At 42.4% G+C, this 18,472-nt stretch overlaps 1 protein-coding gene across 7 annotated transcripts in view; it reads right to left on the bottom strand.

Moving 5' to 3' along the window:
* Positions 1–18,472, bottom strand: part of slc25a42 (solute carrier family 25 member 42) — a 76,249-nt gene that overhangs the window by 38,773 nt on the left and 19,004 nt on the right. For 5 of the 7 annotated variants that reach the window (XM_063032566.1, XM_063032567.1, XM_063032570.1 and 2 more), the window contains one exon: positions 6,749–6,842. In XM_063032566.1, coding sequence (XP_062888636.1) covers positions 6,749–6,799 — 51 coding nt within the window. In that variant the 5' untranslated portion in view covers positions 6,800–6,842. Of the gene's footprint in view, positions 1–6,748; positions 6,843–8,056; positions 8,177–18,472 lie in introns of those variants that run through there. The other 2 variants (XM_063032569.1, XM_063032563.1) reach the window with 2 other exon arrangements.

Raw genomic sequence — 18,472 nt, 5'->3', positions numbered from 1 at the left:
CATTCTGACATGTCTATCCACGGCCTCCTCTACTGTAAAGATGAAGCCACACTCAGGTTGGAGGAACAACACCTTATATTCCGTCTGGGTAGCCTCCAACCTGATGGCATGAACATCGACTTCTCTAACTTCCGCTAAGGCCCCACCTCCCCCTCGTACCCCATCTGTTACTTATTTTTATGCACACATTCTTTCTCTCACTCTCCTTTTTCTCCCTTTATCCCTCTGAATATACCTCTTGCCCATCCTCTGGGCCCCCCCCCTTGTCTTTCTTCCCGGACCTCCTGTCCCATGATCCTCTCGTATCACCTTTTGCCTATCACCTGACCAGCTCTTGGCTCTATCCCTCCCCCTCCTGTCTTCTCCTATCATTTTGGATCTCCCCCTCCCCCTCCAACTTTCAAATCCCTTACTCACTCTTCCTTCAGTTAATCCTGACGAAGGGTCTCGGCCTGAAACGTCGACTGCACCTCTTCTTACAGATGCTGCTTGGCCTGCTGCGTTCACCAGCAACTTTGATGTGTGTTGCAGTTCGTTCGTGATGTTCTTTGAGGGAATTTGGCGCCATGAGTAAAGTGATACACCCAACTACTACAGTAACGAGCTCCAACATTCATGTACACATTTAGACTGCTTTAACTGCAATGGCCCCTTTTGTTTTTATTTTTCTATTAACTGTTTGTTAAAGTCAAAATATTGGTAAATATACTTTCACCGTAATTGTATGCTGGTATACAATCTGTCATTTTCTGGTGAACAATAATTTTGCATGTATTTACACAATGTTCACCACAATTTCCACTCTCAGACAATCCAGTGTTCATTTGGTTAAACTCGAATCATACCAAACCTAGACATATGTTGCATATTGAAGGTGGCTTTCTCACTGCCCAGTCATGTGACTGCTGGCAGAGTTAGCTAAGTTTGTTGTGAGCCACGGTGAGAGGGTCACTATTGGAATACCGGACTCCAAATAGCTTTTGTAGAAAACATTAACCCAGAGGTTCATAGACTGATTGTTTAAGTGGTGTACTCAGTATGGACAAGTAGTAGTACAATTGGTTGTGTGTTATTAGTTTAGGCTCATTATGTTAGTCTATTGTTGTGACTTAGATGAAGATCAGGCCACATTTTATGAGTAACCCATGCAGAAAACCAGGTAATTGCAAATGGTTCACAAATAGATTCATTTTCCTGTGAGCACAATAGAATCAATGAAAAACTACACACAGAGACTGACAACCAATGTGGAGAAGGTGACAAATCGTGCAAAAAAATAATACTGAGAACACGAGTTTGGCAAAGTGAGTCTGTAGAATCAGTTCAGAGCTGAGGTGCATGAAGTTATCCACAGCAGTTCAGAAACCTGATGTTTGTAGGATCCAAGGCCCTTGTACTTCCTACACGATGGTAGTAGCAAAATTGTATCTGGCCCAATGGATATTTGTGCAATCACTCTGCTTGGAACATTGAAAGCTACCTGGTTATATCACGGTCTGGTATGGCAAATACAAAAAAAGAATAATAATTATAAGTAATACATAACATCGAGAACATAAGTTGTAAGTGCTTGAAAGTGAGTTCACAGGTTGAGGAATCAGTTCAGTGCAAGGGTGAGGGCCACGATTCACAGCACAGAAGTTCAACGGTTCATTTTATCAAAGTACGTACGTACAACTCTGGTATCTCTTTTCTTTCCAGATAGCCATGAAATACAGAACAACCATGGGTGTTATTGAAAGACATCAACCCCACCCATGCACAAAGAAGAAAACTCACAATCCTCAAATCCCCACCCCATCCCTCGCACAAAAAAGTACAGTGACAATAGCATCAAACCTCCAAACCCTCTCACACAAAAAGTAACATACTGCCCACCTAACTGGTAACAAGAAAGAAAACACAAAACTGAAGGAGACCCATATAAATTACAGTCTAATAATTACATAATACAGAATATAGAAAGCATCCTCCCATCAGCATTTGAGGAGAATGGCCTCAAACTCATTCCTTCCATGAAGAGTGACCACTACACTAGGTCCAAATGCCACTGACCTGGCTAACAACCGCTGTCGACCCCATGGTCTCAGTGAAGAACGACCGCTGACCTCTTGCACATACACCTCAATGATTCAAATGTCGATACTTCAAAATGGAACCATTTACGACCCCGCGCCCCGTCTTTGGTCCTCTCCACAAGGCAGCTCACACTCACATTCCTCTCTGAGGACTGCAGAGTGCTAAGACCATTCAATCGAATTCCAAACTGAATGTCATAGGCTCCAACAATTTCAGAAACACAATCAAGACAAAAAGGAACAAGCAGATGTAAAGGAAGTGAAATAATTGAAGAGACTGGCTATCTGATAAATGTGACCTAAGGAATTGTCATTCGCTGGTGCCACCTTGACCAACATCTGCAAAGTACTTTTACAGAAAGTATATTTAAAATCCAGTTACTAATGCAAAGAAAGGCAGCAGCCAACCTGCATGCAAAGCAAGCTCCCACAATGTGAAATTTAATAGGAGATGGGGCAGGGTTTGTGATGGTGGCAAGGATAAATATGGAGGAAGAATTATTATTTGTTCCAGCTGCCTTCTTTGACATAGAAGCTACAGCTACCAGGAAACGCACACGACTTGGTGATAGAAAGGTCGGCAGAGTTTCCTCAAATCCACCGTCAGCAATTTTTGTGCTCGTGTTAAATTTGAGTGGTTTCAAATTTCCCCAGATGTTAACTCGAAGTAGCAAATGTTCATACTGTACAGCAAATATACACACACTTTAAGACCATCAGGAAATGTAGCAAGCAAAGCTTGTAGCTTAATTTTCAGTACAAAGTACAGCTAGTTAACACAACACTATTTAGCTATGGTAACCCCAAAGGGTGGCAGGGTGGAGATACATCTATACCAAAGGAGGTGTAAGGCACCCCTTCACTCCGCAAGCCTGCAGGCCACCCTTGGTCAAGTATAGCACTCGCTTAGCTGCCCAGCCACCAATCAGGGTCACGTGAAGCCATGGGGGCAGGTGGTGAATGGTCGTATGAGCAGCTGGTGCACAACACAAGTCCTGGTTATGCAACCACTGATACCAGGCAGATAATCTCTGAAGAGTATTAATAATGGTTGGGGTCACCCATCTTGTAAAGACGCTGCCCAGAAGGCAATGGCAAATAACTTCTGTAGAAAAAATTTGCAAAGAACAGTCATGTCATATGACACAGCACATAACGAATGAACAAACCGCAATTAGTTGCTGGAAATTTCCTTGATATTGCCATTCACACCATGCCATTTCCAAAGAAAGGTACAGAAAGAATCTACTCTGGGGTTCATGATCAAGCTTGCTCAATCCAATAACAAGTTTTGCCAATATTCTAAATTGAACAATCAATAATCTGCAACTTTAATGTAATGCTGAATTTTATAACCACAGTAGGTAGTGGCTAGCAATGCTTTAAAGCACCAGTGACCAGAATTCAATTTGCATCACTGTTTGTAAGGGTTTTTACGTTCTCCATGACCGCGTGGGTTTCCACCAAGTGCTCCGGTTTCCTCCCACATTCCGAAGACGTACTGATTAGAAATTAACTGGTCACGTAGGCGTAATTGGGCAATGCAGGCTCATTGGACAGTAAGGACCTGCTTTTGTGCTGCATCTCTAAATTTTTAAAGAATTAAAAACCATCTATCCAAACACATTGACAACTTTTGCTCATCTACCTTCAGTTGCCCCTACTTGAAGGGTATTTGAAGAGATTAAAAGGGAGTGGAGTTGTGCAGAATTCGAGTCAGAGGGGAAGTGACAGTTCCTTCCCAAGGTTAATATTTGATATTGCTTTTAAAGGGATTTGACCATTCATTCATCATTGTTCCTGGTAATGTAAATGGCCATTAACACCCTTCACTGAAACTGTTAGCAAAGCAGCAGTGAGAGAACATGTCTTAGCTCCAGACCCAACCACAACAGCTCAGTGTTTCTTCCCCAGCAAACATGCAAACTGAGAAAGTACAATGTCCACCTTTAATCCATTGGTGTTGAGGAACCACTCAACCCTCAAAGCTGAACTGCAGACAAAAATTGCTACCATGTGCAACCAAAATGATAATGGAAATCGTAGGGGTAGTATTTCTGCACTGCTCTGAAACAAATGTTGTTTGTGCACATTTTTCAGTGTAAAAAGACATCAGGCTATTTAGCAAATCCCTGGTCTACGACATTGACTCATCACCCATTTTCACGCACACCTCATCATTAGTCGACCCGCAGTTCAAATAGAACATACAACAGGATAGGTCCTTTATCCCATGACGTAGTGCTGACCTTTTAACTTACTCCATGATCAATCTAACCCTTCCCTTCTGCGTTGCCCTCTGTTCTAATTTCATCCATCTCTTAAGCATCCCTAATATATATGCCTCTACCACCCCACTGACAGCGTGTCCCATGCACCCACCAATCCCCTTTTAAAAAACTTGCCTCTGACATCTTCCCTTATACTTTCTTCCAATCACATTAAAATTATGCCCTGGGAAAAATATCTAGGTATCCACTATCCATGGCCCTCATCTTGTATGCCCCTATTCCTTCACTCCAAAGAAAAAAGCCCTAGCTCCTCAACCCATTTTCATACGCGATGGTCTCTAACCCAGGCAGGATTAAGTGGTCACATGTTCCTCATTCCTTGAAGGCACTAACCTGCTACAACAAATTCCGTGGATATTTTCAAATGCGGGACAATACTCAGATGCAATACTACAGGATCATCTGAGCTATTCTCCTTCCCAGTCACTTGTTATCTAACAGTGCCCTATTCAACCCTGATATCCCAATACACTCCTGGCTGGCATCCACTCAGTCACCACAAAAAATAAATTCAAGATGTGTTGGTCTACGGCCCAGTCCATTACAGATTCACTCAAACACTGAAACCCAATCCAACCTTTGGACTCACATTTAAGGACAGGACATCTTGTGATCTTGATATTTATTGCTTATGATTTTTCTTTTCTTTTTTTATTTGCACATTTTGTTGTCTTTTGCACATTAGTTGTTCGTCAATTTTTTATTGATTCTATTTGTTTCTTTGCATTTATTGTGTATGCCTACAAGAAAATTAATCTCAGGGTTGTATATGGTGGTGCACACACACACACACACACACATAGATAATAAGTGTACTTTGAACATGGCTTTACCCTCATCTAGGAGTACCTGATGTATGCAAGTTATGAAATCTGCCCTTACTCGGACTGTAATCTGAGGCACATTACCATAAGACTTGGGAGCAGAATTAGGCCATTCAGCCCATTAAGTCTGCTCCACCATTCCATCATGGCTGATTTATCATCCCTCTCAAACTCAACCTCCTGCTACCTCTCCGTAACATTTCACGCCCTGACTAATCAACAACCTGTTTTAAATACAGTATTCTCAAAGAGTCTGCCTCCACAGCCATCCGTGGCAATAAATTTTGCAGATTCACCAACCTCTGTCTAAAGAAATTTCGCTTCATCTCCATTCTAAGCGGACATCCCGCCACTGAGGCTGTCCTAGACTCCCCCATTACAGGAAACATCCTTTCCACATCCACTTTAGAAACATAGAAAACTTACAGCACAATACAGGCGCTTCAGCCCACAATGCTGTGCCAAACATGTAGTTACTTTAGAGAAGTTACCTGGGGTTACCCATAGCCCTTTATTTTACTAAGCTCCATGTACCTATCTAGGAGTCTCTTAAAAGACCCTATCATATCAGCCTCCACCACCATCGCTGGCAGCCTATTCCATGCACTCACCACTCTCTGTGTAAAAACTTACCCCTGACATTTCTTCTGTATCCATTTCCAAGCACCTTAAAACTGTGCCCTCTCATGTTAGCCATTTCAGCCCTGAGAAAAAGCCTCTGACTATCCACACGACCAATGCCTATCATCTTACACACCTTTATCAGGTCACCTCTCATCCTCCGTCGCTCCTAGGAGAAAAGGCCAAGTTCACTCAACCTATTCTCATAAGGCATGCTCCCCAATCCAGGCAATATCCTTGTAAATCTCCTCTGCACCCTTTCAATAGTTTCCACAGCCTTCCTGTAGTCAGGTGACCAGAACTGAGCACAGTATTCCAAGTGGGGTTTGACCACGGTCCTATAAAGCTGTAACATTACCTCTTGGCTCTTAAACTCAGTCCCACGATCGATGAAGGCCAATGCACCGTATGCCTTCTTAACCACAGAGTCAACCTGTGCAGCTGCTTTGTGTCCCCTAAGGACACAGACCCCAAGATTCATCTGATCCTCCACACTGCCAGGAGTCTTACCAATAATACTATATTCTGCCATCATATTTGACCTACCAAAGTGAACTATCTCACACTTATCTGGGTTGAACTCCATCTGCCACTTCTCAGCCCAGTTTTACATCCTATTGATGTCCCACTTTATCTCGGCCTTTCATCATTCGATAAGTTTCAATGAGATCCCCCCCTCATTCTTCTGAACTCCAGTGAGTACAGGCCAACAGCCATCAAACACTCATATTAACCCTTTCATTCCCAAGGCCATTGCTGCATGCACATTTTTGAAATCTGCCCTTACTGGGCCTGTAATCTGAGACATCACCACTGAATGCAAAGACATCATTTACTACTATGCCCAAGGCATTTCCATTTCAGGCTCCAAGATTTGATCAATAAGGTAATCAATGTGACCTCTACTTGAGTCCCAAATCAAACCCATTCCTACCTTTACTTGACTAGGAGCAGTTTCCAAAGGTTTCTCTGCAACATTCTCCATAACAGTTCCCCTCACGTATACAGAAGTGGCAATCACAGGAGTCCTGAAAAAGAGGTTTTTTAAATGTTAATGATTTATTGAAAGAGAAAGGGAAAGGGCAGGTTTTGTTTATTTATTTAGAGCAGGGATTCTCAACCTTTAAGCCATAGACCCCTACCATTAACTGAAGGGTCCGTAGACCACATGTTAGGAACCCCTGATTTAGAGATACAGCACAGAATAGGCCATTCAAGACGTGCTGCCAGCAACCCCCGATTTAACCCTTGCTTAATCATGGGACAATTTACAGTAACCGGTCCATCTTTGAACTGTGGGTGAAACCAGAGCATCTGGAGGAAACCACGGAGGACATACAAACTCCTTACACAAGATGCTGAGATTGAACTCCAAACTCCCAACTGTAACAGGCTTTCTGGTCAAGTCCAGTAGAACACCATTTCTACAGTGTGGAGTTTAAATACAATAATATTGGTATAGTACATTCAGCTTTTGGTTAAACTACTCTCCATATGCTTTTCTATCAATTTGGAAACAGGAGATTCTGCAGATGCTGGAAATGCAGAGCAACACACACAAAATGCTGGCGGAACTCAGGTCAGGCAGCATCTATGGAATGAATAAAATGATGACATTTTGGGACAAGACTATTCTTCAAATGTCAGTACTTAAAGTATAGAATGACCATTTTAAAATTTCTGTTCATATTCTGCAGTTCAATGCATTGCATCCATAACGGGGGGGGGAGAGGAGGGGGCTAGATTATGAAGATATTCAAATAAAATACTCAAAACATTCAGCTTTCAAAAACCTGGAGTCGTTCTGTGATCAGACTAGACAAAGCCAAGCATCTCCACAGTCAAGTTTATAATTACACAATTTCAAAACTAATCACTGAGCCACAAGAACGAAATACTGAAGGGGTTAACAGTGTTGCTGATAATGCATCCACAACTCTTTCAGGAGAGGTAAAGATGGGGGGGAAAATCAGCTGGGGTGTCAATAGAAAAGGGAATGAAACAAGTACGTAGTCAGGAAAAGAGGGAAGGGTTAGATTGACCTTAAGTGGTCAGCACATTGTGAGCCAAATGGCCAGTACTATGCTGTAATCTTTTGTTCTATGAAAAGTTTAAATACTGGTTGAAAAGAGAAAATGAAATACAGTGAAGTCAACCAAATAACAAAGTGGGTGAGCTCAGAGTTTCATCAAATTACAACTATAATTCTTGCTTTTCAGATGTCTTGTGATTAAGCACTTACATTGTTGCTTTATCTGATGCTGCAATATTTCATGCCTTTCAAAGCAAACAAGTATCCTTGGACACAATCCAATTTATGACAGAAGTCCATAATGTCAATGTCTATCAGTGGCAGGCGAACGATGCAAGGTTCATGTTCTCTGTTGCTACGCATTCCTGAATGACTAATGTAGAATCATACATCATCTGCTGCCATATTTGCATAATGTCACCTGTTAATTTCTAACACCATCTCATCTAAAACCAAATGGCTTAACCATTCCTCCCTGAAAATTATGATCCGTCAAAAAAAAAAAGCACTTACAGGCAAGTCCAGGCTTTTGTGAGTGACTTTTATGACCTCAGGCCATATGAGTTTTGCAGCTAATTTGATGCCATTGACTACAGACCAGATACCAGTATATAGTATTAATATAAACGGGGAGAGGAAGTGTAAAGTACTACGGCTCAGTATTAGGCCCTTCGGTCCATCTAGTCTGTGCCGAACTGTTATTCTGCCCAGACCCACAGACCTGTACCTGACTATACCCCTCCCTTCTATGTACTTATCTAAACTTCCCTTGATGGTACTTGAAGATTAGCATGGATGTCATTAATGGCAGAAAGACTTGTTGATGCAAGATCTTTAAACACTGGTCTTCTATCACTGGAACCCAGGACAGATTCGACCCATATTATCGACAGATTCGACCCATATTATCAGCATGAAAACTCACTCTCCAATGACCACACGATACTTACATAGAAAATGAAAGCAGCACTAGGTCAGGGCCAAAATCAATTGTTCAAGCATGGAATCCCTGTGGCACCAATCTATCCCCAATTTCCACCCCTCCCCCACAGTCCATTAGTGCTCTGAAGAAGAGAAACAAATATTGACAAGAGATTTTGCAATGCTGGACATCAGAAGTAACACACAAAATGCTGGAGGAGGATCTCAGGAGATCAGGCAGCATCTATGGAGAGAAATAAACAGTCAACATTTCGGGATGAGAACCTTCATCAGAACTGCAGATCTGCCCTGAAGGATCTCAATGAAGTTCCCAGTCCTAGGAAGGTCTCATGTTGTTCAAGTTTTGATGATTTGAACATCAAGGACAATATGACAACACACAGTGGTGGACATGATTAATAATGGGTATTACAATGGTGTGCTCGTCAGATTTGCAGGAAGTGTAGAAGTCATACAGAAGCAATGACAGTGATGGGGAAACAGTCACACAGTAGTAATGAGACAAGGCATCACATTACACACAATTTTTAAAATTAATAAAAAGCTATTTGAAAGTCCTGGTGGATTTTTGAACTCTCTATAACTCAGGGCACTAATTTGAGGGCCTCTGTTGGTCAGGGTCAACCATGGATGTTAGTTATCTACATGTTAGTTGTCTACAAAAACGCAACCTAGGCCAGTACCATGGGAAACTGCTGACCATGCAGCAGGCTTCCCCTTTCCACACAGCTGATGAATCCCAAGGAACAGCAGAGATCAATACAATTTAGCACCAGCGGCGTCACAAGAGTTGCTAGTCAGTGTTGATCTCAACATAGGACTAGCTTAGGGACTGCAGCTCCAGACTTTTCCCTCGGGATTTACTCCTGAAGCCTGTCCCATGAGTGGGTATTGCCACAAGACAGCTGAAGTTTGAGATTAGAGGTTTCCTTCTCTTGGATTAGCTGCGAACCATGGCTGATGAGCCCCATCTGCCCAGAGTGACAGGTTTTAAGGAGTCAGTAACCCACCTTTGCCCCTTTTCCTGTCAGTCAAAACAGTTCAGCCAGGCTTAGTAACTAAGCCCCACATGATGACTAGGAACTAGACTTGATTGTTGGAGGTTATCTGAGATATGCGCCATTGGGAGCATTCAATAGGCAGTTGGAGCTCATCCCCACTATCTACTCCCCACCCTGGGCACTCTAGCATATTATAAGAAAACACAAGCACAAGTCACAGGCTGATGTTTGGTTCTCACTGGTTTGTGTAGTTCTGTTCCACAATGAGCCGTGCATTTACCAAACAACACATCTTAGCATTTACAATAATGTTAATTCCCAACCTAATTAAGTGGTTCAATTAAATACTAATTAACTGTCTTCACTTTACACCAGATTGAATTAAAGGCAAAAACGGTTATGAACACCCTGGAGTGTTGCTGTTCCAAACAGAGCCCCGTTGTGACAGCATCACAACTTACACTTAACAGGACCGAAGAAACTTTGACATTCCACTACACTTGGGTCTGATGTACAAGAGGCAGCAAGGCGCAACACAGCCTAGCAGCAGACCATAAACACCAAGAAATTTTGCAAATGCTGGAGGAACTCAACAGATCAGGCAGCATCTATGGAAATGAACATACAGTCTACATCTCAGGCAGAGACCCTTCATCAGGACTGGAAAGGAAGGGGGAAGATGGCAGGAGGTAGGCAGAGGTGAAGGAGGACAGTTTAGAAGATGATAGGTAAAGCCTGGTGGTGGGGAGGAGGGAGTGAAGCTGGCAAGTGATAGGTAGAAAAGGTAAAGGGCTGGAGAAGAAAAAATCTGATAGAGAGTGGACCATGGGAGAAAGGGAAGGAGGAGGGGCACCGGAGGGAGGTGCTAGGCAAGTGAGGAGAAAAGATATGAGGCCGTAGTGGGGATAGAGAAGGGAAGGGGGACTTGCACTTAACAGGACTGAAGAAATTTTGACTTTCCAGTCGTAAGTCTGGATGCACAAGAGGCGCAAAGACCAGCATGATGGGTCTGATTAAGGATGTGGGCCACACTTAACTGTGCAGTCCCAGCAAAAGTCCCTTTACAATAATGTTAGTCATATAAATAATAATACTTTATTGATCAAGTCTGAAATTATTTTGTTACAGCAGCATTTAAGAACACCATTTAATAATAATATAATAGTAATAACTAGTAATAAAGTACAGAATAATATACACAGTAATTTACCAATGTACAATAATAATGTATGAAATAAATGCACCCAACCTTCCATGAAAGCCCCTCTAGGAAGGCAACAAGATCTGACTTAGCACTTTCAACGTAGGATATCCTCAGATATTTCAAAGGGACATCAACAAGCATTCAGCAGATTTATTAACACTGACATATATTGTGAAATTTATTGTTTTGTGGCAGCAATACAGTAACAGATAAAATAGACAATAAATTACAATAAGAAATATGGTAGTGTTTATGGGTTCATTAATGGGCAGGTGTCCAAGAACTAATCAGAAACACTAGAGATACTGGAAATCCAGAATAACATACACTAAATGCTGGAGAAACACAGCAGGTCAAGCAGCATCTATGGAAATGAATGAACAGTCGACATTTTGGACCAAGAACCTTCATAAGGACATCTTTATAGGAAAGGGAAGTGAGCTTTTGGGAAGCAATTCCTTGGAATCCAAGGGTAGAGAGGAACAAATCGAGAACAACAATGGAAGAATGCAAGATATCTCAAGAGCACTATGACACACAATGACCAGGACAATAGGGAGGCATGTGTCATTCAACTTGTTGTTTTACAGCAGCGGTACACTAATACATAATAACTATAAATTACAATAACAAAAAGTGCAAAGAGAGAAAAAACATTGATGTAGTCTACAATGTTCATTTTCCATCCAGTAATTTAATGGTGGAGGGGAAGAAGCAGTTCCTAAAACATTGTGTGTCTGTGTGTGTGTCTGTCTGTCTGTCTGTCTTCAGGCTCCTGTCCTACCTCCGTGATGGTAGCAATGAGAAGTGGGCATGTCCTGGGTGATGGGGGTTCTTAATGATAAATATCACCTTTTTGAGACATTGCCTTTTAAAAATGTTTTCGATGCTGAGGAGGCTAGCGCCAGAAGGAGAAATCTGAAAACAGGATGTGCAAATTAAACAGGCACTAACATGATCAATTTTGATGTTTAAAAGAGTCTAAAGAAAGAATTGAGTCAAATAGCAACCAAGTGAATATGGTATTAGCTGGAACATCCTCAGTTAAGAAATGGACTTGACAAAACAAAGGAAAAATGATCAAAGATAGAAAGACTGTACCGTATAACTCACCGAAAAGTCTCAGTGATTTAAATAAACTCAAGCTCAAAGCTTCAGAGTGCTAACAAGAAATCACACGAATTGACTGACAGCAGATTTGTCTCCATTCCACGCACAACTTACCTACCATCTGACACCCTCTTCTCCTTTGTGTACTGGCCATCTCCCTCATTCCTGATGCAGGGTTTCGACTTGACAATTCATTTCCTCACATAGATGCTGCTCGACCTGCTGAGTTCCTTCAGAAGATTTTTTTGTTGCTTAAAATTCTGGTCCAATTCCAAAGCCTCCAGATGCAAGGTCAAAAGTGGGATGTTTGCTTATAATTACACAACACTCAATACCACTCACAATCTTAATAACAGTGAAACTATCTATACAGCGTGCACTGAGGCCTGAAAAAAGATTGACACTTGACCTGACTCGTGACAAGTATTCATCCCAGAAGACGTACAAAATCTAACTTCAACAAGATGATATCTATACCATTACCCCTTTGATATTCAATGATATTACTACGGAGAACCCATCACGTATCATTGGAGGATAATAATTGATCGAAAAGTTTAACTGAGCCAGCCACAATTACTAAAGCACATACTTTTTCTTTTTGTATTTATGCAGTTTGCCTTTTGCACTGTTGTTTGTCCGTCCTGTTTGGTGTGGTCTTTCACTGATTCCATTGTTTCTTGGATTTACTGCGTATGCCCGCAAGAAAATTAATCTCAGGGTTGTTTATGGTGACAGATAAATGTACTTTGATAATAAATTGACCTTGAACATGGAATAGTGCTCTCTCACAACAGCAAGAACCTTAACATCCAGAGCAAAGCAGCTATTTCAGCAAAGCATCATGCCTGTAGCGCTTGCCTTTCTCACAATGCACAACTATCCTTGGCAACAAGGACAATGACATCTGGAATTTAGGTACACACATGCAAATTCTTCCCCCCCCCCCCGCCCAACCCAGAATACTATCCGACACTTCAATGCTGCTGGCTAAATTATTGCAATACTTCCAGAATATTTAATCAGATACAAGAAAAAGTGTAGATGCTGTAAATCCAAGTAACACACACATAATGCAGCTATGGAGAGGAATGAACAGTCAATGTTTTGGGTTCGATGAAGGGTCTCAGCCCAAAACATCAATTGTTTACTCATTTCCACAGATGCTGCCTGACATTCTGAGTTCTTCCAGCATTGTGTGCTGCTCTGAATTTCCAGCATCTGCAGAATCTCATGCTCATTGAGGTTGCTGTTACTCCCTGCCACCTTTCCTAGGGCAAACCAGTAGCAGCAACAAACACTGGCCTTACCAAACATCTTGTGAATTAATAAACAGCTTTTCATTTGCTTGAAATCTCAGAAGTATTTCAGAATTAACATTTCAGTCAAAGAGCCTTTGGCAGGACTGGGAAAGAGAAAGACACCAAGTTGGCCATTCTCATTTCTGTGAGGGACTTCAACTTGAAAAATTCACTTGACTTCTCATATTCCAGATGCCATCACAAGCAATTTGCTTTTAGTTCAGATGAGTTCATGTTTGGTCAAGGGCAAACTGGTTCTTTGATGTTCACCTATTGGTTAAAACTTTTGAACCCAGAAGAATAAGGGGAGACCTCATTGAAACCTTTTGAATGGTGAGTGAAATACCTTGATAGAGTGGATGCGGAGAGGATGTTTCCTACAGTGGGAAAGTCCAAGACCAGAGGGGGTGCCCTTTTAGAACAGAGATGAGGAAGAATTTCTTTAGCCAGAGAGTGGTGAATCTGTGGAATTCTTTGCCATAGGGAGCTATGGAAGCCAAGTCTTTATGTATATTTAAGATTCTTGATTGGTCAGGACATGAAGGGATATGGGGAGAAGGCAAGGGATGGGTCCGAGATGAAAATTGGATCAGCCATGATGACGTGGCGGAGCAGGTGCAATGGGCCAAATGGCCCAATTCTACTCCTATATCTTATGGTCAATCAGGAAGGAAGGAAGGGATTCTTCTTACAAACAAGAGAAAATCTGCAGATGCTGAATTCTAAACAACACACAAAATGCTGGAGGAACTCAACAGGTCAGGCAGCATCTATGGAAAAAAGTACAGTCAACATTTCAGGCTGAGACTCTTTGGCAGGACTGGAGCAGTGAGGTAGATTAAGATAAAACAATAACAACGTTGAATAAAGTGTAACAATTACAGAGAAAGTGCAGTGCAGGTAAGCAATAAGGTGCAAGATCATAAAATAGATTGGATCATGAGTCCATCTTATTGTACAAGAGGTTCGTTCACAAGCCTGATGATAGTGTGATAAAGCTATCCTTGAGCCTGGTACATGTGCTTTCAGACTTTTCTATCTCTTGCCCGATTGGGGAGAGCAGGTGGGTGCGTGGGGGGGGGGGAGAAAGAGGGAAAGAAAGAGGGGAAGAAAAGAGAGAACATTCTGGGTGGGATCTTTGATTATGCTCACTGCATTATTTTGCCCCTCAGCATTGTTTTTATGTATACAGTTTGATTTCTTTTCCACATTAGCTGTTTGACAGTTTGTCTGTTCAGATATTATTTTTCTGTAAATGTTTGCATGCAAAACTCTGCCATAGACGGTCCCAGGCCTGGCTGCAAAAGGAGAAGGTTGTGGCATGGGGCGAGCAACCCCATCCCACAAAAACCTAGAGCTACAGAAGCTGCAAACATCTCATTCCTGAGAGAGGAAGGATCTTCGTGGTGCAGGCAACCTTCTATTGGCCCAGGAGAGGGGTTTCTGGCAAGCTGCTGTCAATAGCCTATGCCCCAATAGGGGTAATGGGCTTGGGGGGAAACGCTGCCAAAAAAAAATCAAGGGAGTATATGGCAAATAAATTTACTGGGGGTCCATGGAAAGAGGCTGGTTTCCATGATGTGCTGAGCTGTGTCCACAACTCTCTGCAGTTTCTTATGGTCATGGGCAGAGTGCACTAAATGGGGACATGAACGTAAACTTCATGTACAGTTGTGAAGGTTGCAAAATATTTAAAATAAAAATAAAGCACAAAGCTAACAGTTTATGCTAATACAACATGCTACTTTAAATACCTTTTTTAAAATCAAGGTCCAAGAGGTAATCTGGGAGGGTAAAATGACACAGTAACTGTAGTTACAATACATAACATCCATGCAGAGAACGAGCCTTTATTGCTCCATGTCCAGAATAAAGAAACTAGGGACTCATGATCACAAATCAAACAAGATGGAGAGTGGTCTGATGAGTTTTTAAGCACTGCATGCCTGTGTTTCAGTCACAGGATTACAATTACAAACTGCCTAAATGTATTGCAATTATTGCTATAACCAGGGTAGCCAATCTGTACACTGTAAACTCCAACAGATACCAAATTAAGGAACAGATTAGCTTTTTCTCACATGTACATTAAAACAACAAAACGTGCAGTTTGTCTCAATTTAAATCAGCGAGGATTGTACTGGGCAGCCTGCAAGTGCCACCTCGCTTCTGGTGCCAACACAGCACTAACCCGAACCTGTACAGCTTTGGAGCGAGGAAGGAAATCAGAGCACCCAGACGAAACCCACGCAGACACAAGGATAATGTACAAACTCCTTACAGACAGTGGCAGGAATTGAACCCAGATCAATTGAACACTGGAATGCTGGCACTAACCAGTACGCTACCTTGCTGCCCCCAATTCAACAGATAGCATTCAAAATGGCCAAAGTGCCCGTTTAGTGAGACAGGTGATATAGGGTTAATATTGCTCTGGAAACCAGGAATAAATCCCTATTCATCAGAACAGAGGGATATTTTCTATCCACCCAAAGGGGAGAGAGTCACATTATCAACTCAATGTTTTCAAATGTGCTTCGTCTCGACTTTTTGCCTGCACCACTATAGTCTCAGGGCAGTGAAACTAGCAGAAAGTATTATTGCAACACACATCAAAGTTGCTGGTGAACGCAGCAGGCCAAGCAGCATCTATAGGAAGAGGCGCAGTCGACGTTTCAGGCCGAGACCCTTCGTCAGGAAGTATTATTGATCTGCAACAGAAGGGAGGCAAAAATACTGTCTGTAAGCTCAAGCCTCGTCCCCCCCATTTTGAGGCCAAAGTTTCAACCCTGTGAAACATTTGTCAATAATACACTTGCAACAGTCTGGACTATGAACATAATTCGATGACCGTGCTTAAACAATCACTAGCAACTGGGCTGAACACCAGAATAAGTATATGCTTACAGAATTGTGAACCTCACTAATAACACAATGTTTATCAGACTTTGCACCATAAATGGAAATTCAGATTAAAACAAGAAAATACAGATAATATCAAGAATAAAAGGAGTAAAAGCAATTGTGTTTATATTGCACCTATCAAATCACAAAGCACTTCACACCCAAGAATTATTAAACTGCAGTCACTCAATAAGATGTCTAGCGTATTTTAACTTGGTTGGAAAAAACCAAATGGTTTATTCTACTGTGTTTAGTATTAATGTGAACAAGAGTGCTTCCCAGTTGATTTTTGACAGATGTTTGAGGTATATACTTAAATCTTTGCTCCTACTGGTGCACTTTCATTAAATTGTTATCAGCATCAACTGATTAAGAAATTCTCCCTTTAACCTTTGAAGTCCTTATTCCATTCATGGTTCTGATATGAAGGTTGTTTTCAAACACATGAGTGTCGTACAATAGTCTGAGTGTCATACAAATTACTTTTTAATATCTCAGGGAAGAGCTGTATCCAGCTATCACAACATCCTCATGGGGACAAAAAACATTTTCCCAGAACACAGAATTATATAGACAGAACAAACTTCTTCAGCCCACTGTGCCCATGCCAAACACATTACCCACCAACGGTAATCATAGTTCCCTCTACATTTTTCCTATCCAAGTACCTGAATGAGTGGATACATCACGACCTGTAATGGAAACACCAGTACGCTTGAACAGAAAACTCTACAAAATGTAGGGGATGCAGCCAATCCATAACGGATAAAGCTCTCCCCACCTCTGAGCACATTTCCATCAAGCAATGTCGCTGTAAACCAGCATCCATCACAGACCTCCACCATCCAGGACATGCTCTCTTCTCACAGGAAGCTCGAGACCCACACCATCAGGTTCAGGAACAGTTATAACCCCTCAACCCATCTCCTGAAGAGGGGATAACTTCACCCGCCCCAACACTAAACTGTTCTGACAACCCATGGACTCACTTTCAAGGACTCTCCATTTCATGTTCTTGATATCTGGGGCCTTCCAATGGTCAGGATTGAGTCCTAGCTGCCTACATAATACACAAGCCAATACGCAGGCCAGGGCAGTACGACATGGAGAGCAGCAGTTATATATGCAGCAGGCTCTCCCTCTTCACGCAGTTGATGAATCCAGACCAACACAGTTTGGCACCAGCAGCGTCACAGTAGTTGCCAGTCAATGTTGAACTCAACACAGGTCTGCCTCAGGGACTCCAGCTCTGGATTTCCTCCCCCCACCCTCAGGGTTTACTCCCAAAGCCTTCCCTGAGTGGGTATAGCCACAAGGCAGTGGAGGTTTGAAATCAGTTTTCCTTCTCTGAGATGAGCTACTAATCATGGGAGACAAGCCTCATCTGTATGAAGTAACTGATTTCAAGGACCAGTAAACAAGAGAAAATCTGCAGATGCTGGAAAATCCGAATACACACAAAATGCTGGAGGAACTCAGCAGGCCAGGCAGTGTCTATAGAAAAAAAGTACAGGCGACGCTTCGGGCCAAAACCCTTCGGCACAACTGGAGAAAAAGAGCTGAGGAGTAAATTTGAAAGCGGGGGGGGGGAAGAAGGGGAGCGAGAACACCAGGTGATAGGTGAAACTTGCAGGGAGAGGGATGAAGCAAAGAGCTAGGGAGTTAATTGGTGAAAGAGACAGAAAGCAACAGAAGGAGGGAAGAAAGAAGAAGGGGGAGGAGCAGAGCGAGGCGATGGGCGGGCAAGGAGATAACATGAGAGAGGAAAGGGGAATGGGAACTGGTGAAGGGGGATGGAGGCACTACTGGAAGTTTGAGAAATTGATGTTCATGCCATCAGGCTGCAGGCTACCCAAACGGAATAAGCTGTTGTTCCTCCAACCCAAGTGTGGCCTTATCCCAACAGTGGAGGCGGCCTTGGATGGACATATCAGAATGGGAAGTGGAGTTAAAATGGGTGGCCACTGGGAGATCCCACTTGTTCTGGCGGACGGAGCACAGATGATCAAACAGTCTCCCAATCTACGTTGATTCTCACCGATATACAAGAAGCCACACCGGGAGCACCGAACACAGTATATGACCCCAAAAGACTCACAGGTGAAGTATTGCCTCACCTGGAAGGACTGCTTGGGTCCTGAATGTTAGTGAGGGAGGTGGTGTT

This window comes from Mobula hypostoma, chromosome 24 (assembly GCF_963921235.1).
Source record: "Mobula hypostoma chromosome 24, sMobHyp1.1, whole genome shotgun sequence".
In the NCBI taxonomy this organism is placed as follows: Eukaryota; Metazoa; Chordata; class Chondrichthyes; order Myliobatiformes; family Myliobatidae; genus Mobula; species Mobula hypostoma.
Note: the sequence above shows the minus strand (reverse complement) of the source record. Positions and strands in the feature narration are given on the sequence as shown.